The sequence below is a fragment of the Trichosurus vulpecula genome, chromosome 8 (assembly GCF_011100635.1).
Source record: "Trichosurus vulpecula isolate mTriVul1 chromosome 8, mTriVul1.pri, whole genome shotgun sequence".
Taxonomy (NCBI): Eukaryota; Metazoa; Chordata; class Mammalia; order Diprotodontia; family Phalangeridae; genus Trichosurus; species Trichosurus vulpecula.
In genome coordinates, this window is record NC_050580.1 from 89,683,037 (window position 1) to 89,707,482 (window position 24,446).

The window sequence follows — 24,446 nt, forward strand, 5'->3', positions numbered from 1 at the left end:
AGAATAGGATATGACTGAAACAACTGAACAGCAACAAAGTTTGGGAAGAAGTTGTGTGGAAGAAAGAGGGAAGGATGGTAAATGTTACACATCTGTCTGAAAGTAGGTAAGATGGTGTGAAAAATTAACCAGAGCCACTACAGTTGAGCTGAAAGCTCACTTGAAGTCAGCCCCTCTAAAGAAGAACAGAAGTCATCTCTTTAAGTAAGGGGTTCTTAACCTGCGGTCTGTGAACTTGTTTGAAATTTTTTTTTTATAATCACATTTCAATGTAATTGGTTCCCTTTATGATCCTATGTATTTTTCTATGCTGAGAATAGTATTACACAGGGTTTTAAATTGCATGAAGTGCTTTACATCTGTAATCTTGTTTGATCCTGACGACCACCTTGTGAGGTAGGTACAGTACTAGCACTACTCCCAATTTACAAGAAGCAAGAAGGAAACGGTAGGCTTCGTTAGAGTACCAAAAGGTTAAGAACCCCCTAATTATTAACCTAACCCTCTCTCTTCCCACTGTGCTGCCTGCTGAAGAGGTCATTGTAAATGACCAGCTCGGGTAATGGAGATAGAAGCCACCAGGAAAATGGCATTAGAAACCTCTGAGCAAAATATCCAAGCAAATACAGTTTCATCACATCAAGAAACATGATTTGATTCAAGTTATGACATTTGAAACCTTTGGGAAAAATGAAATGCAGCATAACAAGATAAAATATAATAGGATTATATGATAAAAAGAGACTGTGTCTCAAATGGGCTTTATACCAATGCATCATGCCACATGCTGGTTTTAAGGATCCTATCAAGATATCTTCATGAAAAATAAAAAGCTGTGCTTGAAAGGGAAAAAGTACATGCATGCTGTACTAAGATTCAGGAATAGCCTTTGAATATGTGGCTTAGGAATGGTGTGTAAGGCCACCAAATGATGCTCACTGTCATATAATAAATGGAGGGAGACCCACACCATAACTTTCTTATTTCCTACTAGTTTCTCCCACAGTAAACACAGCCAGAATCCCTGTGAATCATTCACATTTTAGCTCATTTCCTATCTCTTAGTGTGGAGATGTTGTTTCCAAATGACAGCCTAACTTTGAGCCAAACAGAAATTTCTTATGGTGTATATGACTCATAGGAAAGAATGTCTCATGGGGTATCAGGAAGAGAAAAAAAAACAGAACGTGTAAACACTTGGGTTCAAAGTAACATACAAAGAAATAGAGCAAAATATGTGTAATTCTGACAGCTGCACCAAAAAAAGAAGGCATTAAAGATGGATGCTCTAGTCAACATGGTGCACAGCTGTTCCAGAAATCTGACTCATTGCTTTCAAATAATACACCAACCTAGAAGAACTTTGGTTAAAAATGGATGTCTATAATGGATATTTATTAAATGCACAAAGCTAAACATAGGAATAGGGACTGGACCTGCTAATTCTTTGGAATGGAGAACTCCCAGTTGAGGAAATTCCCTTTACTAAAGCAGATTGATACTTTGTCTGCAACATATGATCTTAAAGAGTTGTATAGAGCACTCAGAAGTTAAGTGACTTACTCTTACACTATGTGTCAGAAGTGAAACCTGAACCCAGGTCTTCCTCTAGGTACTACGCCATGCTACTATTTGAATTTAATTTAACAAAGGTCTGTTATGTGCTTATTATGTTCAAGGCACTGTGTGTTAGATGTTAGGGATGTGAAGACAAAAAAAGTGAAGAATGGTCTCTGCTTTCCAACAGCATATATTCTATATAAGAGTGGGCTTGTGGATATTCTGGGGAGCATTATTACCCACAAGGCACATTGAATTTTGTATGGTGAGATGTTGCCGAGATCTGGTGAATGTGGTGTGCAGTAGCCTCAACTCATCCTGGGGACCCAAAGCTCGGAATTTTCCTGATCCTAGACTTCCAGCACCCCATGGGGAGCCTGGAACTGTCCTGGCCTCTCAGGTGGCATTGGGATGTTCAGCCTAGTCCAAGGCAACATCATGAGGGTTGCAATTAGATTACTAGTTTTGCAGAACCTATCATTTTTGTCTTTGGCAGGGGATGATTCTTATTCCATGACTTCATGACCTTGGGGCCTGAGAAGGTGTACACATTCAGAGCCCTTTGCTACCAAGAACAAGATTTTTCAACATCAGACTAGTGCACAGTGGTTACTACCCTCTCCTCCAGGAGACTCTCTCCTTTCTTTGTTTTGGTGACACTGCTCTCTCTTAGTTCTCCTTTTACCTGTCGGACTATTCCTTCTCAGTCTCCTTTGTTGGATCATTATCCATCATGCACCCTCTACTGTGAGTGTGCCTCAAGGCTCTGTCCTGGGCTCTTTTCTCTTCTCTCTCTACATTCTCTTGGTGACCTCATCAGTTCACATGGGTTTAATTATCATCTCTATGCTGATGACTCCCAGATCCGAATTTCTGGCCCTAATCGCTTTCCTGAGCTCCAGATTTACATAGCCCATTGTCCACTGGCATTTCAAACTGGATCTCACATAAGTATCTTCAACTGAACTTGTCCATAAAAGAACTCATTTTCCTTCCCTCCAAGTGTTCCCCTCTTCTGACCTTCCCTGTTTCTGTCAAGGATCCCATGGTCTTTCCAGTTATTCAGGTTTGAAACTAAGGACTCAGCTCCTTCCTCTCATTCACCTCACATTTCCATTCACCTGCCAAATCTTGTCATTTCTTCCCATCAAAACAGCTCAAAGCAGCTCTCCCATCCATCTTCTCAGTAGTCGCATGACCACTATCCTGGTTTAGGCCCTTGTGACCTTCTGCCTGGACTATTGCAATTGCTCCTTAACTTATCTCTCTATATCATCTTTCCCCCTCTCCCATCCATCCTTCACACAGCTGCAAATTGATTTTTCTGAAGTGTAAATCTGACCATGTCTCTTCCCTCCTCATTAAATTCTGTTGTCTCCCTGTCATTGGCAGGGTCAAATAAACACCTCTATTTAGGATTTAAAGTCCTTCACAACCTGGCCCCAAACTACTTTTTGAGCCTAAATTTATGCATATTAACTCTTTTCCTGCACACTGCAGTCTAGCCAACCCAGACTCCTTGATATTCCTCATATGTGGCCCTACTTCTCCCATCTCTGTATCTCTGTGCTGGCGGACCCTTTTGGACCTGGAATGCACTTCCTCCTTAAGACTATCTCTAATGATATTTTGTTTCCTTCAAAGTTTAGCTTCAATACTACTTTCCACATTAGGTCTTTCTTTACCCCCTAAATCAACTTAATTAAAAATTAAAATTTTTTATGTACTAAAATATGTACAGATCATTTTTGTCTTTATGTCGCAGCACCCGGCACTGCAATTGGCACACTGTAGTCCCTCAATAAATACTTATTGAGTATTTACTTATTGGAGCTGAAAGAACTGAGGATTCCAGACTTGCTATGCAGAGCAACAATAATGTTATTTTATTTCCTTCTTTTTTCCATAGCCTCTGAAAAGTCAGTTAATAACTGAATATAATAGAAGACTACCACCTCAGATGAGTCACAACTGCAAGTGATCCAAAGAGCAATAGAAAGAGTAGATAGAGGCATAAGCAGGTTCACGATGTTATCTAAAATTATTTGCATGAACAAATTAAAATAAAGCATCATCAAACACTGGAATGAATGGAAAAGTAGATGGGCCATCTGGCAAGAGCAAGGGACACAAGAGAGGGTCCAAGTGTTTACCTGGTGTCCATGAAATACTAAAAAAAATTTTTTTAAACATTTTTTAAACAACAGAGAGAGGTTGCTATCACATTGGCTGAATCCCACTCTCGTGACTGCATGTGATAGGTTGCAATTAACACTGGTAGAGGACTTCTCAAAAGATCACAAAACCACTAACATACCCCCCAGATATCATTCTAAGCTCTCCTGCTCATAGTCCCAGCTAAGAGCCCACAACACTGCTCTAGGCTCCCAACACTACTCATGTGCCTGCGACATTTGTCCATATACACCCCATTATGGCACTCAATGTCCTATGGTACTTTTATAACATAAAGACTTTCTTTCATCCCTCTGAATATGGGTGATAAATGATCGTTATGACACATGGCTTTAGAAAGCCAAAGACTCAGAACGTCTGGTCTGAAAGAAATCCTAGCACAGCAGTTCTCAAAGTGTGGTCTGTGTACTAACGGGAGTCCTTGAGATTCTTTCTGGGGATCAGAGGTCGAAACTATTTTCATAATAACACTAAGATGTTATTTGCCTGTAGAAATACTCCTCTCCCTTTTCCAGTGACATAGCTATATGAGACCTGATTTTCTTCATATATTTCTGCCAAAACAACATATAGGAATGCAGAAACAGATATGGGAACCCAGTTATCTTCTATTAAGCCAAAGCATTAAAGAGACTTGCAAAAATATATAAAACAATACTACTCTTCTCACTAAATTTTTGTTCTTTGGGAAAATATAGCTATTTTCATTAAAATATGTTATTTATGTTAATTTGATAGACTTATTGTTTTAATAAGTATTTTTAAAATTTATGAGTTTTAATTTCTAATATGATAAATATTAGTAGTTATAACCCATATAAACATATATATGTCATATATATATGTATATATGGGTCTTGGGGTCCTCAATAATTTTTAAGAGCATAAAGTGGTCCTCAGGCCAAAATATTTGTGAACCACTGCCCTAGAGATTATCTAGTCCAACGCCCATATTTTGCATAAGTGAGAAAAAAATGTTGAAGTGACTGACTCAAGGTCACACAGTTAATTACTGTCAGAGCTGGGACTCAACCTCAGTCTCCTGGCCTCACAATCACTGTCCTTTCTAAACATGCATATTTAATTGCTCAGTAACCACAAAGTATTCTGTTCTGCTCACGTAGTTAAATAAAGATAACAGCCTAATTAAAATACATTTCAAACACACAGTATTTTAAAACCAGTATAATATTTCTTTTCTGATATATCCCTACTCTATAATGCTTATTACTGAACATAAAACAAATTTGGAGAACCATATGGTCCTCTCATAACAGCTATATGTTTCCAAGCAAATTATTTGCTAAAATACGTCTCCCAATCTTATGTCCCATAATGAAATTGCATTCTCTTCTTACTGCAGAAGGTCCTAGTTCCTTCTCACTGCAAGTCATGTTATTGAAGGGTGTTGTTGTTGTTGTTTTCCATAATAACATTAACATTTGAAGCTTGTTACCTGTTAAAAAATGCCAGGACGGTCTCATAGATTGGAATTGACTGAAGTTTGAGGTTTAGTTGGAGGTAGACCCAGTATAATGCTGTTTTTAGAAGATCAAACTCACTGAAAGTAAACAGCCTGAGAGAGAGAGACAGAGACAGAGAGGAGGAGAGGGAGGGAGGGAGGGAGAGGGAGAGAAGGAGAGAAGGAGAGGGAGGGGAAGAGAGAGAGAGAGAGAGAGAGAGGGCGGGGGGGGGAGATTATTTAGCAAAGCAGATCCTTATTAATCTATCCATACTTGTAAAAGAATGTTGAAAACTATTTCAGGGGAGAGTATCACTTACTCATAGGATTTCAAACTAGAAGAGATCTTAGATATCATTGTACATCTCCACCCTCCTCCTCACTCTCCCCCCACTCGGGTCCCTCCCATTTTATAGATAAGGAAAGAGAGGTCCAGGTGGTTACATTCAATAGAATGTAGGTTCCTTGAAGACAAGGTCTGTTTTTTGTATTTAGATCATACTCAGTACCTGGAACTTAATAAATTCTTGTTGAATTAAATTGATTTGAGTGATTTGCCCAAGGTCATACAGATAAATAATAAGAGATTTAGGGATTATTTTTTCTACCTTACCATACAGCTATCCCTACAAATTTTTACAAATGCAGGCTAAACAGAGTAAAATCAGAGGGGGTGGTGGGTGGAGGTGCGAAAGAAAACTTAACGGTGGAAAAATCCTCATTACAAAGTCAACATAATTAAAATTATCATTATAGTATTATTTTGTTATCATAGTGTTATTTTGTTATATTATAGTAATATTTTATATATTATGTTACAGTATTAATTTAATATATAATAGTATGTATTTATGTCATAATATACCAACTAAAATTATTATATTATGGTATTATTTTATTATTATAGCGCCAAAATAGAAGATTGAATTTTAGCACCTACCTAAGAAATGTGGAATTCTTCTCGGTGTTTCAATAAAAACATAAGAATTGCTACATTGGTCAGACCCATGGACCATCTATAGGCAGGTGTGGGGAATCTTCGGCCTCAAGGCCGCAGGTTCCCCACTGCTGATCTAGCCTACTGTTTGCTCTAACAGGGATGTTACATGGGATAATAATATATGGGAGAGGGTGGCTGCACTCCATGACCACAAGCTCAAAAGGACAGGAATGTTCAAGACCTGCCTCACCCTCCCCAAACTCCAGCTTCCTAGAATCCATGGATTTAACTTAACTTTCCTGAACTGAATGATATTTCCTAACTGTGGCTGATGTTCTCCTTTTTTCTGCTTTGTCCTACACATGCCTGTATATTCACTGCTCTATTAATACCTCTTTCATCTGCCACTTTTGGTGGCAATGGTGGATGGAAAGCCTGTGGAAAAAATAAAATCTGTTTTCAGAAGGACAGTGGAAATATTACCACCATCTTATGCTATTTTTGGCAAGTGCAGAACTGGCTTTTGCTGAGTATCTGGTTTTTATGTCATCTGCTGGTGCATCTGGATTTGACCTTGGTAAGAAAAAAAAAAAACATGTAATAATGTTAAGGCAGGAAGGGAAAATTCCTGCAGAGAGCAGTGCTGTGTTGGCCTATGGGAGAGGAATTTTTAAGATTTAAAGCACCAAGAAGCTGTCAGATGATCTGTTCCCTTTTGTGGTCTAGATTAAATTGCTCAAGTTTGAGTTATGCAAGTCTATAAGTTAAGGTTTGACATGTCTCTCACTAAACAAACACATGAATTAAGATCCTGTTTCAGTTTGTATTGTGGAGGATAATTATTTAAGCAAGACTTACTGTTTTGGTGACTGTATTGGGAGCCAGTGGGTATATGTGTGTATCTGGGATAGCCTCCTTGGAGAAATGACGGCCTGCCAAGACAACACTAACATTGCTCTTTAAGAGAGGATTTGTTGAGGAAGAGATCTGAGCTTGAGAGCATAGAATAACAGGATCACTGATCAAGGTCTAGAAGGAACTTCAGAAACTGTCTAGTCCAAATTCCTGCTTTTATAGATGAGGAAGCTAAATGACTCGCCCAAGGTCACACAAGTAGTAAGCGTCAGAAGTAGGGACTTGACTTTCCACTGTACCACAGGCCTTTGTCCTCTAAGGGGAAAAAATTGTTCAAGAGTAAATTTAACCCATAAAGCACTCATTCAGTATAAACGGTGAAATCCCTAGGAGGCTGAAACATAACTCTCCCCCAGTCCTTACTCAGTCCCCACTTTACATATGACTCAAAGGTGATAGCTTTCCCCGCTGAATCAACATATGAGCTCAAATGTGGGGTGCTTCAATATGTCTTAAGAATACCCTCCCTAGGTCAAGGTTGGTAGTTTAAGATTGTGAGTTGGGAAAATGGCCTGCTTACATAATTAGGAGATAATATGCCAGGTATTATATGTGTGCATATGTATGTATGTGCATGTGTGTATGCATATATGTGTGTCTATATGTGTTTCTTTACCATGAGCGTTCTATCATATTTGGAATGGTTTAATCATGGGTGTTGGTCATAATAATAGCAAATATTAACATGTTTTAGGGATATGAATTTATAGGATGACTTCCTGGCTAGTCCAGTTGTCTTTGAAGTAGTTTAACCACAGGTGCTGGTCATAACAATAACATGTTAACGTATTTTAGGCATATTATAGGACAATGAATTCTGGCAAAATTCTAAGCTGTACTATTAAAGGGATGGCTATGGAATATCTAGAAAGGAAAGCAGTAATTAAGAAGAATCTAAAAAGTTGAAATTAATTTCATTTTAAAATTACTTTTAAAATATCTTAATATTTAGCAGAATAAATGTAAAATCTTATATTTGGTTTGAAAATCAGCTTCACCTGATGAAGAGTTCATTTGAAAAAATAATTTTCGGGGTTGGGTATCAATAGACTGCAAGGTCAATATGAGTCAACAGGAGACTATGGTGACCAAGAGAGTTAATGTGATTGTAAGGCTCCATTGAGACAGGCCTAGGGCCATAGATGAGGGAGGCGATAAGTTTGTTGCTACACTCTGCTCTTGTCAGAGGGCATTTATGTCTAGGCCAAAGCTTAGCTCAGGGACTTCCTAAATTCCCTCAGTTGTTAGTACTTTTACCTGCTTCAATTTCCTTCCTTCCTTCCTTCCTTCTTTCCTTCCTTCCTTCCTTCCTTCCTTCCTTCCTTCCTTCTTTTTTGCAAGGCAATTGGGGGTTAATAAGTGTCAAGTGTCTAAGGATGGATTTGAACTCAGGTCCTCCTGACTCCAGGGCCAGTGCTCCATCTACTTCACCACCTGGCTGTCCTTCCCCTTATACTATATTTCTAAACCTTCTAGATTCTACCTGCCAGAATGTAAGCTCCTTGAGGTCAAGTGCTACTTTGTGACTCTGTGTCCCAACACCTACCAAAGTACTTTTGTATACAGTAGACACTTAGTAAATGTTTATTGAACTGAATTAAATTCCCAATATCATAAGCATTTACTAAGTGCCTATTGTGTTTTTGTTACTGGTGGTCAGTCATTTTTCAGTCATCTCTGACTCTCCATGACCCCATTTGGGGTTTTCTTGGCAAAGATACTGGAAAGGTTTGCCATTTCCTTGGCCAGCTCATTTTATAGATGAGGAAACTTTGGCAAACAGAGTTAAGTGACTTGCCCAGGGTTATTTGCTAATAAATGTCTGGGGCTGGATTTGAACTTAGAAAGATGAGTCTTCCCGATTCCAAGCCCAGCACTCCATCCACTTCACCACCTAGCTGCCCCATAAGCACCTACCACAGCACTTTACAAATCCGCTCCTGTAGGTGCAATTATTATCCGCATTTTACAGATGAGGAAATTGAGGCAGTGGTTGTGACTTGCCCAGGGTCACACACTTAGTAAATGTCTGAGGCACGATTTGAACTCAGGTCTTCCTGACTTCAGACCCGGCACTCTACCCACTGTGCCACCCAAGCTACCCCAATTATTTCTAAACTGGAGCCACCCAGATGAAGGCAACTAGGACAGTGAAAGGGACTACATTGCCTGGAAATGAGGGATAAAGGTTAAAAGTTACATTAAACTCTCTTTCATATTTTTGAATGAATCCATAGTGAAGAGGTTTAAGATTTGTTCTGCTTGGACCCCAAAGGCAGAACTTGGAGAAATGAACTTGGTTAAAAAAAAAAAAAACACCTCCCTATAAAGTCAAATTTCTTATCGAGGAGAGCTTTTGAGAAGCAGGTTGGGCTACTTTCAAGGGTAGTGGACACCCACTTACTGGAGACCTGTAGGCAAATGCCAGATGACCTCTTGCCAGGTGTTTTATAGATTCTTGTCTGGCCACAGGTTGACCGAGAGATCCTTTGCAACTCTTAGATTCTATGACTTTGTGATATTAAAGCTTTGCTTGGTTTTCTTCTGAGTAAAATTATATATATATAAAGTTCAAACTTTTTGTGGGGAGAGGATGGAATACAGAGAAGATATACATAGAGAGTAATTAATAAATTACTATAGATATTTTAAATATTAAAATTCATATCTTTGAATATAGATGGACAATACATTTTATTGCTGATGATTAAAGTTAGGTTCATAAGAATTTCTCGCCAGGGGTGAGCTATCCCAGATTGGAAAAGGAGCAGGGCAAGGTTGGACAATTAGTAGTCGGATCTGGCTATGAGTTGCCCCTGTACTTCTGGCAGCCTAGGCAAGATAGGAAGACCCTATCTTTAAAATAATGACAACAAGGCTGATAATAATGATATCTTTATAGGCACTTAGGAACTCGAGAGTCAAGTGATGGAATACATCATGGAATACATGGTCTTCACCATCAAGCAGGATCTTTGCTTTCATAATTAGTACTTCTCATGGTGTACAGACTATTTATTGAAACATGGAGGAAATGATTTTTTCAATGGATGGTATTATTCTGGGATGGTGTGAATAGTCTTCCATGGAGAATGATGATTGAGCTAAGTGACATCTGGAAGGATTTTCTCTGGTCTTGTAATTCCATGAGAACTACAAATTCCAGTGAAAAACATCTAAGAAAGAGGATTACATAGGATTTGGGAGTTTATACAGTAGAATAACCTAGAGGTGACCTCTCAGAAGAAAATTAAGTTCAAACCGAATGCCCAAGTAAACAAGGCAAAAACCACTGGAGAAGAAGTTCCAGGAAACCATACATATTTTGTTTCAGGCTATTTACAGAAAGGAGAACAAAACCCCTCAAAGGAAAAGAAGCCCATGCAACATGGAGTGGGGGGAAAGAGGGAAGCCAAGTAGCCCTTATATGAGTTGAACGGGACCAGACTAATATTTAATGGAAAAATAGAGGGAGTGCCTGCCCAAGAACCCACCTAGCCCTCAATACCAAATACTAGTCACCAAAGGCCCAAGTAGTGCCCAAAGTATCTTGAGGGCATTTCATGGGGTAGGGCACCCTGGCTCTCAGATGGAATAATATTGATATAGTATATATGAGACTTTGGAGTGTTTAATCCAGCAGGAGGAGGAGAAACAATTGTGGGAGCATATATACCCAACTGTCTCTACATGACCTAATGTGGAATCAGGGGTGGAGATTTCCAGTAAGGTACAGTGGAAGGAATGATGAGCCCTGGGGATGGAGGATAGTATCATATGGTGCTTTAAGGTTTGCAAAATGCTTTACATTTACATTTATATTTCTCATTTGATCCTGTGAGGTAGGTGCTATTATTGGCTTCATTCTATATATGAGGAAATTGAAGTAAACAGAGGTTAAGTGACTTGCCCAGGGTCACACAGCTAATAAATGTCTCAGGCAGGATTTGAACTCAGGCTCCAAGGCCAGCACTCTATCTCAGGTACCACCTGGCTCCTTCTAGGGGTCAGCTGGAAGTGTTGTTTAGGTGAATGAATAGGAAGATTCCTCTCTAGGGCTCCAGCATTTGGCATCTTCACACAAAGCCTCTTTTATCTCAGAGATTTTTCTTCATAGAACAGACTTGTCTTTCTGGAACGAAGCCACATTACTCATTTTGCATCTGTACCAGTCGGCCAAGTTAAGTCAAAGCATGTAAGGATCTACCATGCGTCAGGCACTGTGCTAAGCCCTGGGAGTACAAAGAAAAGGCAAATACAATTCCTGCCTTCAAAGAGATTACTTTCTAATGGGAGTGGGCAACGTCTAAACAAGTGGGTATACATAAGATCCACACAGGAGATGCAAAGAAACCTCAGAGTGGAAGGCTCTAGCAGATAGATGACTGGGAAAGGTCTCCTGCAGAAAGTGAAATTTGAGCGAGATCTGAAGGAAGCCGGGGAAACTAAAAGCTGGGCCCTTACTAAGGAAACTCATTGTTTTTATCAAAGTGAGCTAATTAGCGAGCCACCCTTCTAAGAGCTGCTTAAGAACCTTTGCCCTCTGCCCTTTCTAATGACTCTTTCCGCATTTCATAATCTAGGTCTTTGGAGATCATTTGGATGAGGGCACGAGGATTTGGGTTGGTTATAAGCTTTGGTCATCTGGCTTTATCCTCCCACAGGAGCTGGCCACCCCAACCCTGGCTCATCCAGGGATAGGTGCTATTTACGTGAACACCAAAGTTAGTTTGTAGTAATTTTGGTACTCACTGTGCAGACAGAACTTTGGACAGGACAAAAGGAGAAAGGAGCCAGTTTACACAAGACAGTCACATCTACCCTAGTTTTGGAGACGAGACGCTAGACATTTCGGTTTCTTGGCCTCTTTTCCACCCCTGCTGTAATTTTGAAATTAATTCCTCATCCCACCTCCAGTTTTCTGGGTTACGGTCAAATGCTCCTCCTCTTCCCCCCACTCCCCTCCCTCCGCCCTTGGTCAAATACTACCAGGGTACGACAACACACTCTTTCCAAGGGAGTGGGAATGTTTTGAAAGTGCAAGGGAAGACGTGTTTATCTTTAATCCAACTATTTCAAAACATTTTCTTCTCTGCACCCAGACAGAGAGAGGATGATGTATTGAACAAAGTCCTCTGCCAGCACTGGGTCTTGGACTCTGAGTTAGTGAGGTCCTGTTTGATAACAAAGCATCCTACAGCAGAGAGGGAAGGAGGTATGCTCTGCCAAACTCATTCTCCATTAAGGATGAGAGTGACAACTAGTTGCCCTGTCCCTGAGGATCTGCCATTCTGGAATCGTAATTAACTAATGCATGACTCTTTAGAACTGCTCTGCTGGCGATAAAAAAAAATCTGAATGATTTTCACTGAGGGGATGTGAGAAAAACATTTATTTCAAATTTCACACCTAAAATTCTAGTAAGATCCCTAATGGAATTCAATTCTCACTTTCAAAATCCATCCTCCTCATAAATAGCAATCTTAGGAATTTGAAGTGTTTGATCCAGGAGGAAGAGGGGGAGGAAGTGGAGAGAACATACCCCCAACTGTCTCTACACGACCTAATGTGGAATCAGGCGTGGAGATTTATAGTAAGGGGCAGTGGAAAGAATGATGAGCCTCTGGGATAGATCATAGAAAGATGCCTTCCACGTCCATCCCTGAGAGGAATTCCACAAAGGTTCCCAGATCTGCTTACTATCTGTGTAACTTTGGGCTAGTCACCTAACCTTTCTCTGTTCCTCAGTTTCTTCGTCTATAAAATGGAAGTGTTGGACTAGATAACCTATTAAGTCCCTTCCTTGTGTGACCCTGGGCAAGTCACTTAACCCCAATTGCCCTGCCAAAAAACAAACAAAAAAAACCAAAACAAATAAAGTCCCTTCCAGCTTGGGATCTATGATCATGGCCATGACTGTGACCTGTTCCATCTTCCCTCTCCCCTCATCTACACAGTGGGGAAATACGGTCTGGGGCATAAAAAGAACAGTGTGTGTCCCTTTACGAGACTGGAAGCAAGACCCTAAGAGGTACCCAGATGCCCTCCTACTTCATCCTCTGCCCTGGGGAATCCTAAAGCTTTCAGGGAATAAGAGTGAGGGTGCCAATACTAGAAACTCTTAAAAAACAAAACCCAACTTTCTCTCTCCCCCTTCTTTCACCATCCGCTATCCAGTGCTGCTGTATTTCCATCGACCTCCCAAGCCTTCAATCCTCAGTCAAAGGAGACACCCACTGAGGGGCCACCCACTGACCTGTGGGACTTGAGCACTTTCTGGAGTAACTCTTGTGGTATTGTCCGGAGATAAATCTGCCTCCCAATCAGGGGAACCAAGTTCATTTCTAGCCACTTCTCACAGGCGGTGATCAGCAACTCTTCCTTGTACTGATTGAGACGGAAAAATGGATTTGCCAAGGCACTTATGAGCTCTGGGCACCACCTTGTGGTGAGACCTAGTATTTACCAAGCCATTAAAGAACAGGTGTTTTGTAAAACGGCAGCCTGGTATGGAACTCATCAACCACACAGGTGAAACTTTTTTTTTTCAGTTAACAAGCACTTTATTTTCTCTCTCTCTCACCTCATACACAAGGAAAAGAGAGGAAACTGAGCTCTTATAAGAAATCTGCATAGTGGAGCAAGTAAGGACATTACAAAAGAAGATGAAAAAGGATAGAACAACTAAGGGAATTAAATATTTGAGGTGGTTCTTTTGTAAGTTCTGCACATGATAGGAAACATAGGAGAAAGAGAGAAAGGTCTGTTATTTCATCAAGGTTTCAGTGTGACTTCAGAGATCATCTAGACAAAAATCCTTCCTTTTACAGTTGAGTAAACTGAGACCCAGTAGAAGATCACACAGCTAGTAGGCAGCAAAGTCTGAATTCAAATCCAGGTCCTCTGACCCCCAATTCCAGCCATATTTTCACTGTGCCCAAGGGAAATTGGGCCCTCAGTTTGGGACACCTAATTCTCTCATTCCAGAAAGTTCTTTAAATGGCTTCATGCTTCAATATTCAGCTACAAATTGGGATTAACTCTTATTCCCACCCCCTGTTTTTCTCATGGTGGGGAAGGGTGTCAGGGCAGTCCACAAGGTCCTAGATTTGAGAGATTTGAGGTAACCAGCGTTGTTTTAGATGTTCAGTTGAGGGTTTTCACAAAATGAGAAAAGATAGTCCTTTTGCAAAGGCATGCGTGCAGGAATATGCTAGTAATTGCTTAACAAGGGTTCTCTGAAAACTGTACATATGACACACTTTTAAGTCTGATTTGCCTGGTTTTTTACATTTTCTCCTTTACTTTTTAAAGTCTAGACAATCAACAAAAACAATACATCAAATCTTGATCTGTAGCATTTACTAATTTCAGAGCTATAAATGCTCATGCTGAAAATTTAACAACCAGCTCTCCTGAGCCAGTACGAGATGGCTCCAGCACACCCCTGGATGTATGGGATTTGAATGATCCACCAAAAATCTCTCCCCTATTAGCCTCTTTGGCTATCTGACATTCCCACCAGTCAGAATTGCTCCCATTTTGGTTAAGGCAGGGTGTATCCCGCAGTAGGGATGGAATAACGGCTGACATCCATGTTACACCTTTCGTTCTAAAATCTTTTACAAATATTATTTCACTTGATCCTCATAACCACAATTATAAGTCTCGTTACCTATGTTTTATAGAAGAGGAAACTAAAGGGCATGGACATAAAGTATCTAAAGAAGCTCCTAAGTGGCAGAGCTGGGATTCAAAACCAGGTCTGCTGACTCTATGTCTAGTAATCTTTCCATTCGCATCTTAACAGTGTATGGTAAATGTTTAACAATTGGATCTCCAAGAATCCAATGTCCATACAGTAAAAATTTCACAATCAGCTCTCATGTGCTGATTATAAGCAGGCCAGTCTACTCCTGAATATATTAGTTTATCAGATTAATTAGCCTCTGAGGAGAGGGCTCTGAGGGTGTGGGGCAGAGGAAAGATAAAGTTTTAAAGGAAGAATGGGTTGGAAATTTTTAGAGAATGAAGGATTTGGGAGTCTATCTTGAGACAACTTGAACATCCTAGGAGTAAGAAGTGTTCTAAAAGGGAAGGGGTGATACCATAAGAGAGGGAAGCTCTGTAGACATACTTTCCCTATTTGGAAACAACCTTGGACTCTAGGAATCTAGAGATCTGAGTTTGAGCCCCAATGATACCACTATGTGTCCTTGAGAAAGTTGCTGTTCCTTCTGAGTCTCAATTTTCCCAAATGTAAAAGTAGTAGGTTGAACTAGATGATCTCTCTAATATCATTTCTAATAACATTCTTTGAGTTCCAAAATGATCCAGTAAGATCTTGACAGCTTAGAGTAATGGACTGAATCTAAGATGAAAATTAGTAAGGATAAATGTAAAGTTCTACTAATTGGTTCAAATAATCAATTGCAAAATCAGGGGAAGTTAGATAAATTGATTTGGAAAAAAAAACCTGATATGGATTAACAGGGTAACATAGTATCTAAAATGAGAGAAATAAGAATCATGTCATACTCTGTCTTAGTCATACCCTGTCTGGAGTGATTTGTTTGGATGTCCTGTTTGGATGGTAGAGGGAATTCTGGTTCAAGAATGGGTTGAACTAGACAACCTCTAAGATCATTTCCAACCTTTCAATGTTGGAATGTTTGGGGGTTTTTTGTTGTTTTTGTTCAGTAATTTCAGTCATGTCTGACTCTTTGTGATCCCATTTGGGTTTTCTTGGCAAAAATACTGCAGTGGTTTGCTATTTCCCTCTCCAGCTCATTTTACAGATGAGGAACTGAGGCAAATAGAGTTATGTAACTTGCCCAGGGTCTCACAGCTATTAACTGTCTTGGGTCAGATTTAAATTCAGGAAGATGAGTCTTCCTGACTCTAAGCTCAGCACTCTATCAACTGTGCCACATAGCTGCCCTCTTATTTATGCATGTATCAAATGCCAAATAGAAACACACGCATTGGCTATTTGAATATCGAGTAGAGCTAATGCTAGAGGTAAGAAAAGCTAAGTCCCCTTTGTGGTAGGTCCCCAGCATGACTTACCTTGCAGGCAGCCAAGTAATAGGCTTGAATGGTACAAGGAGAAATTCCATCCTTCATTAAGGATACACACCTAGAAATAGAGAATTGAAAGTGTTTCTATTATAAAAGAGTCCTGGGACAACAATGCAGTGCCATGATTTAAATTTTTTTTTAAGTTAATACAGCGTGGTATGGAGGATAAAGAGGCAGTCTTGCAGTCGGGATGACCTGGGTTCAAATATTACCTATGAGACATACTGACTGTCCTCTTAATGTCCCTGGAAACGTTCTAAGAACATAAGATGTAGAAAAATTGTAGATACATATAGATAGATGCAATTAACATTCTGCACAGGTTGGTCGTATAGAGGGCAGAGTGTTGGACCTGCAGACAGGAAGACCAACGTTCAAATCTGGCCTCAGACATTTACTAGCTGTATGACTCTGGACAAGTCACTTAACCTCTGCCTCAGTTTCCTCATCTATAAAACAGGGATAAGAACATCACCCTACCTCCCAGCATTGTTGTGATGATTAAAATGAGATAAAATACGTAAAAGTGCTTTGCAAGCCTTAAAGCACTATGTAAATGCTATGTATTTCTCACTGGAAATTCTCTACAGTAATGAAATCACAGGTCTGGACCCCCTCAAAAACTAGAAGAGGGATGACCATGACATCCTGGACAAGTCACCTCACATTTCTCTAATTCTGTTTCCGTCCCTAGAGATAGCATGATGAATGTCACCAAAGGAAGGTAACAGATAGGAAAATGCTCAGGTCTTTGGAGGACTCTAGCTAGAGAAATGTCAAGCTTTGTGACTGCTATAATGATGGTTCAGTACATCTTGTTAGTTAGGCAGTACTCTGTCCTGCAAAGGGCACAGACCTTCTTAGAGTCAGAGGACCTGAACTCAAATTTATAAGCCATGTGACCAAGAGCAAGTCACTTGACTTGAGCCTCAGTTTCTTCATCAATGAAATGGAGCTCATGATACTTGCCCTTCTTACCTCACAGAGAGAGCATTCTTTGATGCTCTGAAGAATCTGGGACCTCATCAATGTAGGTACTCCCTCCAATGGTGCACAACCCATCCATGTCATTTCATGCTGTCAGTCTTGTCCGTATCTGCTCAGAAATCTTCCCCAGGCTGGTCCCACCCTGAGGACCTTCCTCAGCATCTCTTTGCATTTTGTGGAAACTAGTGTAACACATCTGCTCATTACCGTTTGTTCTTGCTCTACGATCATGCCACTTCTTTTTCCCAAAAAACATCTTGATGACATCCTTTATTGTACTTCTTCTGAGTAATTCTTCATGGCTAATATGTGTAGCACATTCATGACCACCACACACCTTTATATTGCCCTTTTAGTGAACCATAACTTTGATGCAATATCTCCTTACTTTTAGACACACAGTAGAATCAACTCTTCCATCTCTTTGATTTGTGTCTCCAAGGAGTACAAGTGAGCCATCCTTCCATTTAGTCTCAATGTCCTTTTGTCCGCTGGTTTCATTTATAGCAACAATATAGAGATTGATTTTATTCAGTTCCTCCAATAATGTTAACTCACTTAACAGAAGGGGAAACTGAGACTCATAAAGGTAAAGCAACCTGCTCAAGGTCCCAAATAAATACTTCCAGAATTCCAATCCACATTCTTTATGTCTTAGTACAATATTCCTTTTACCATATCAGCCCACTTTTACAGAATGGTCATACGGAAAGAAATTTGTGAGTTCTAAAATTTCATGTAACTCTGAATTACTATGAGTTGCTCATATATATTCTAGAAAACATAAGGCAAAATAGGAATATTTACACATGTGAAGTTAATTTAACTCTTTATAAAGAGATTAAATGTATACATCCATTTATACATATTATCGTATTGGTTCTTCTGACAACCCTATGAAATAAACAAGATGAGAAATAGTATCCCTGTCTTACATTTGGAGAAACTCAGGATTGAGGAGGTTAAGGGGCTTGCCTAGGTTCATGTGGCAAGTCACAAGACTAGTATATGCACTTGAGATTTCTAATGCTCTGGACATCACATCACATGAGGGTATCGTCATGGTAAAAACATCAGACAACTGTTGAGAGCTTTAGAGTTTAATTACATTTTTAAGTAAAGAAAAAGAAATCCATCCTAGATTTTCTGGCAGATAAAAGAAAAAAACATTGTCCTATACTTTAACAAAAGAGGTAGAATTACCAAACTTCGAAGTTTTCTTATCTTAACCATGTTTGGGCTGAAGGTGGTTGCCAGTTCATCAAAAGACAAGAAAACATAAGCAAAAGAGTAGAAAATAAACCATTAGTGGCACTGCAGTTTCTGGGAGCCTTCTACAAAGCAGAGTAATGGCACCAGCCTTGTTTGTAACAGCAGCTCATGGCCTCTCCCCCAGCCTATCTGAATTTTCTAAGCTTACGAGAAATCGGATAGCAAAAAAAGTCATTTTATTATTAAAAGAAGTCAATTTATGACAGATATAATGAATTCATGCTTTACACAAAGGAGTATAATATAAGGAATTTATTACTTTCGAACTATATATTTTCAATATTTGTATATAAGGAATTTATTACCTTCAAACTGTACATCTTCGATATTTGTATATATCTGTTAACATCAATGAGGGTACTCATGTGAATGGTGAAGTTGGTGAAGCTTGAAACCCAATTACAGCTTCTCATCTTGTTTAGCTTTTATCTGTGACTTCCCAAAAATACTCCATAGGGAGTGTGGCCTATAGGATAAAGACTTTCCTTAACATTACAAGAGTACCAACAAAGGATTTAGAATGACTATAAGTCAATCTTCACATTCAATACACAGCTAGTTCACCTGGACCAGTTTGTTTGGAAAACCAAATAAATACCACTTGGATGATACTTTTATGTTACCTCTTGCACATAAATCTTCATTGGTAATCTGCTATAACTTATTTGTACCCAGCTTAAGTCTCTCCATCACCTTTTAGGTCACCCACAATTTTGATTCTTTAGAGATTGTTAGAGATTGTTCGATAATTCATAACCATATAGCATTGCCAATAAAATTTGGTGTTAAAAGCTAGGTTTTTGTTTGAGCAGGTAGTTTCAGACTGTTGACAATACTGTGCAATTTCCCAAATGAAAGTCAATCTACTCTCTTCCTCCTACTCATTTCTAGGTCCTGCATACTGCCCATCAGCAGTTCAAGGTATATGTACTGATCACCAACTCATTGCATTGTCCACACGGCTTCATATCATACATAGTTTGGAAAACTAACATTACATGCTGTTCTTTCTCTGTGGACTGTTACATGAAGTTCTTTTGAGTGGTTGCATATTTCACTCGATAGGTTCTGTAGTATTTCAGGGCTATCAGCCCAGCGTTATCCACATACAGGAACGTTAGGAGAACTTCATCACCTATTAGGAATCCTTTTTTTAAATGTGGACTCTGGGGGGCGGAGCCAAGATGGTGGCTGGTAAGCAGGAACTACTGTGAGCTCCGTACCGAGTCCCTCCAAAAACCTATAAAAAATGGCTCTGAACCAATTCTAGAATGGCAGAACCCACAAAACAGCAGAGGGAAGCAGGGCTCCAGCCCAGGACAACGTGGATGGTCTCTGGGTGAGGTCTATCCCACACGGAGCTGGGAGCCCAGCGTGGTCGGTGTGGACCATCCAGACCAGAAGCTGGGTGGAGGGGGCCCTAGAGCCCTGAATCAGTGAGCTGCGGCAGTTACCAGACTCCTTAACCCACAAACACCAAAGACTGTGGAGAAGGTTAGTGGGAAAAGCTGCGGGAGTAGAAGGAGTTCGTGGTTCGGCTTCCAGCCCCGGGGGCAGCGGAGGTGGGGCAGCTACAGCTGTTGTTACTTCCGGCTCCAGGCCCACCTGGTGGGAGGAATTAAGTGGTGGATCAGAGCAGGAGTGCACACCCTGCTGAAGATCTAAGCCCAGTCCAGGTTGGGGGTTGGATAAGGAGCAGTGCTGGTGTGGCAGAGCTAGCACCTGCCCCCCAAACGTGGAACATAGAACTCTTTAGTCTACAAGCAGTCATACCCCGCTGAAAAACTCAAAGGTCAAGTTAGTTGGCTGGGAATATGGCCAGGCAGCGAAAACGCACCGAGATTCAGTCTCAGACTTTGCATTCTTTCTTTGCTGACAAAGAAGACCAAAACATACAGCCTAAAGAAGTCAATAAAGTGCAAGAGCCTACACCAACAGCCTCCAAGAAAAACATGAACTGGTCCCAGGCCATGGAAGAGCTCAAAAAGGATTTGGAAAAGCAAGTTAGAGAAGTAGAGGAAAAATTGGGAAGAGAAATGAGAAGGATGAGAGAAAACCATGAAAAACAAGTCAATGACTTTTTAAAGAAGACCCAAAAAAATACTGAAAAATACACTGAAGAAAACAACACCTTAAAAAACAGACCAACTCAAATGGCAAAAGAGCTCCAAAAAGCCAATGAGGAGAAGAATGCCTTGAAAGGCAGAATTAGCCAAATGGAAAAGGAGGTCCAAAAGACCACTGAAGAAAATACTACTTTTAAAAATTAGATTGGAGCAAGTGGAAGCTACTGATTTTATGAGAAATCAAGACATTATAAAACAGAACCAAAGGAATGAAAAAATGGACGATAATGTGAAATATCTCATTGGAAAAACCACTGACCTGGAAAATAGATCCAGGAGAGATAATTTAAAAATTATTGGACTACCTGAAAGCCATGATCAAAAAAAGAGCCTAGATATCATCTTTCAAGAAATTATCAAGGAGAACTGCCCTGATATTCTAGAGCCACAGGGCAAAATAAAAATTGAAAGAATCCATCGAGCGCCTCCTCAAATAGATCCCAAAAAGAAATCTCCCAGGAATATTGTCGCCAAATTCCAGAGCTCCCAGATCAAGGAGAAAATACTGCAAGCAGCCAGAAAGAAACAATTTGAGTATTGTGGAAACCCAATCAGAATAACCCAAGATCTGGAAGCCTCTACATCGAAGGACTTGGAATACGATATTCCGGAGGTCAATGGAGCTAGGATTAAAACCTAGAATCACTTACCCAGCAAAACTGAGTATCATGCTCCAAGGCAAAATATGGATTTTCAATAAAATAGAGGACTTTCAAGCTTTCTCAGTGAAAAGACCAGAATTGAATAGAAAATTTGACTTTCAAACACAAGAATCAAGAGAAGCATGAAAAGGTAATCAAGAAAAAGAACAAGAAAAAGAAATTGCAAGGGACTTACTAAAGATGAACTGTTTTGTTGACATTCCTACATGGAAAGATGATGTGTATGATTCATGAGACCTCAGTATTAGGGTAGCTGAAGGGAATATGCATACATATATGTTTATGTATATATATGGGTGAATGTGTATGTATGTATATCTATGTGTGTGTGTGTGTATATATATATATATATATATATATATATATATATATATATATATATATATAGAGAGAGAGAGAGAGAGAGAGAGAGAGAGAGAGAGAGAGAGGAGAGAGGGAGAGAGGGAGAGAGCAGACACAGGGTGAGTTGAAGATGAAGGGAAGATATCTAAAAGAAATAAAATCAAATTAAGGGATGAGAGAGGAACATACTGAGAGAGGGAGATAAGGAGAGATAGAATGGGATGGATTATCTCCCATAAAGGTGGCAAGAGGAAGCAGTTCTGTGGGAGGAGGGGAGAGGGAGGATGAGGGGGGAATGAGTGAACATTGCTCTCATCAGATTTGGCCTAAGGAGGGAATACCATATGTACCCAATTGGGAATCTTACCCCACAGGAAAGAAGAGGGAAGAAGATTAAAAAAAATGGGGGGATGATGGAGGGAAGGGCAGATGGGGGTGGAGGTAGTCAAAAACAAACACTTTCGAAAGGGGACAGGGTCAAGGGAGAAAATTCAATAAAGGGGGATGGGTTGGGAAGGAGCAAAATATAGTTAGTCTTTCACAACATGAGTATTGTGGAAGGGTTATACATAATGATACACATGTGGCCTATGTTGAATTGCTTGACTTCTTAGGGAGAGTGGGTGGGAAGGGAAGAGGGGAGAGAATTTGGAACTCAAAGTTTTAAAAACAGATGTTCAAAAACAAACAAAAATATTTTCGCATGCAACAAGAAAATCAGATACACAGGGAATGGGGCATAAAAATTTATCTTGCCCTACAAGAAAGGAAGGGAAAAGGGGATGGGAGGGGAGTGGGGTGACAGAGGGGAGCGCTGACTGGCGAACAGGGCAACCAGAATATATGCCATCTTGGAGTGGGGGGGAGGTTAGAAATGGGGAGAAAATTTGTAATCCAAACTCTTGTGAAAATCAATGCTGAAAACTAAATATGTTAAATAAATTAAAAAAAATAAAATAAAAAAAATGTGGACTCTGTAGTAGACATTCTCCTTGAAGAGCTGAACAGCTTAGGTGAGCTTGTATGTTCCTGTGTTCTGCATCATTTGATATAGTCAGAAGAATAAATATTTATCAAGCACCTATGATGTTCCAGGCACTGCAAATACAGACAAAAGTGAAAGTCTCTGACCTCAAGGAATGTATAGTCTAGTGAATTTTCATATATATGTGTGTGTATACATATACACTTATACATACACATACACACACACACACACACACACATATACAAACACATCTCTTTGGGGCATCTATGTGGTGCAATGAATAGAGTGCCAGGCCTGGAGTCAGGAAGACTCATCTTCTTGAGTTCAAATCTTGCCTTAGACACTTATTAACTGTATGACCCTGGGCAAGTCACTTAACCCCGTTTGCCTCGGTTTCCTCATCTGTAAAATAAACTGGAGAAGGAAATGGCAAACCACTCCAGTATCTTTGCCAAGAAAACCCCAAATGCGGTCATGAAGAGTCAGACACAAATGAAAATGACTGAGCATATCTATTTATATGGATGTATACAAACATATATTTATATGTGTATATGGTTATATATACAAAATTTATATAATTTTGGTAGGGGAAGTACTAGCAACTAGTATTTGAAAAGGCCTAGAGTGTGAGGAACCACTTGAGCTGAGCTATACATCACTCACTTAATATTGCTAGTTAGAGGATTGTTGAGCGGCGATTTCTTGTTGAGAAATGTTTGAAGAAATCTTGTGTGATCTTAACATAAGCATGGAAGACATCTTTTTGGAGGAGAGCCTATATGAATGCATTTCATTTTACTGATCGAATACTTTAAAAATAATCAACAAACAATAAACAGTAGGATCTGCAAAGATGTGGTCTACTAAAGAATATCTTTTGTGAAAATCTTCCTGTTTCTTTTATTCATTAAGGATACCCTCAATTTTTATATAGATCATTCAGATAAGTTTTATGTATATAAAAATAGACATGTAGGTGAGTAATTGGTCAGTTTTTCCCCAAATCATTTTGTGACTTCCTTTCTTTGGAATATCTTGAGAATCTATGCTTCAACGTTTTCAAAACTGGATTGCCTCTGGTATGAATTTCCTCTCTATATACATGTGTAAGTCCAGTTGTTCTTCCCTTTGTCTTTAGAACCATTTCCACTTCATGAAATCCAAACATGGTGGTTACACTGTCACTGGTAAAAAAAAATGTTGTAGAAATGCTTGAATTTTCACGTATTTATTGATCTTATTCAAATTTCATCTTTAAATGTTCTTCAGATAATCTGATTTAAGTGGATTTCATACTAAGCTATCTGCAAAACTGATTCTCCCTCTACTGATTCTCATTGTTTTGTGAGACAATACTGCTCAGAATCTCCTATTATCCTTCTCTGTAAAGATTTGTAAGCCAGTGAGTTTTTTCCCCTAAATTTAGTTTTTCTAAATCAGTGTTGCCCTTGGCTTTCCACTGAGGTAGGAGATCAAGTGTTTGCTGGTTAAGGTAGTTTCATGACTTTTCTACCTTTTTATAAGACTTGTTCTACATCCATGAAGCATCTCTGTAACAAATTGTGACATTCCATATCAATATATTTTCTTCATTCCATTTCACATTTTTTTACCCTCAGTGGTTTATTTAAACAGTTTAAGTTGGAGCTATCATTATTATATGTTGCATCCCCTTTATATCTTTATCCATCATTCTAAATTGGCATTGATTTTAATCTTCATAAGAACAAATTCAATGTTTGATTGCACTTGTTGTTCAGGTCGTTTTGGTCATGTCTCATTCTCCGTGACACCATTTGGGGTTTTCTTGGAAAAGATATCAGTGTGGTTTGCCATTTCCTTCTCCAGTTTATTTTACAGATGAGGAAACTGAGGCAAACAGGGATAATTGACTTGCCCAGGGTTACAGTGT

The 24,446-nt window shown here is 39.5% G+C and overlaps 1 protein-coding gene across 1 annotated transcript in view; it reads right to left on the minus strand.

The window, feature by feature from the left end:
* BTBD16 (BTB domain containing 16) overlaps positions 1 to 24,446 on the minus strand; it is a 104,581-nt gene that overhangs the window by 43,446 nt on the left and 36,689 nt on the right. The window contains exons 8-10 of the mRNA XM_036736544.1: positions 16,143 to 16,212; positions 13,330 to 13,460; positions 5,213 to 5,332 (exon numbers count right to left, since the gene is read on the minus strand). Of these exons, the coding sequence (XP_036592439.1) occupies positions 5,213 to 5,332; positions 13,330 to 13,460; positions 16,143 to 16,212 (321 nt within the window). The remainder of the gene's footprint in view (positions 1 to 5,212; positions 5,333 to 13,329; positions 13,461 to 16,142; positions 16,213 to 24,446) is intronic.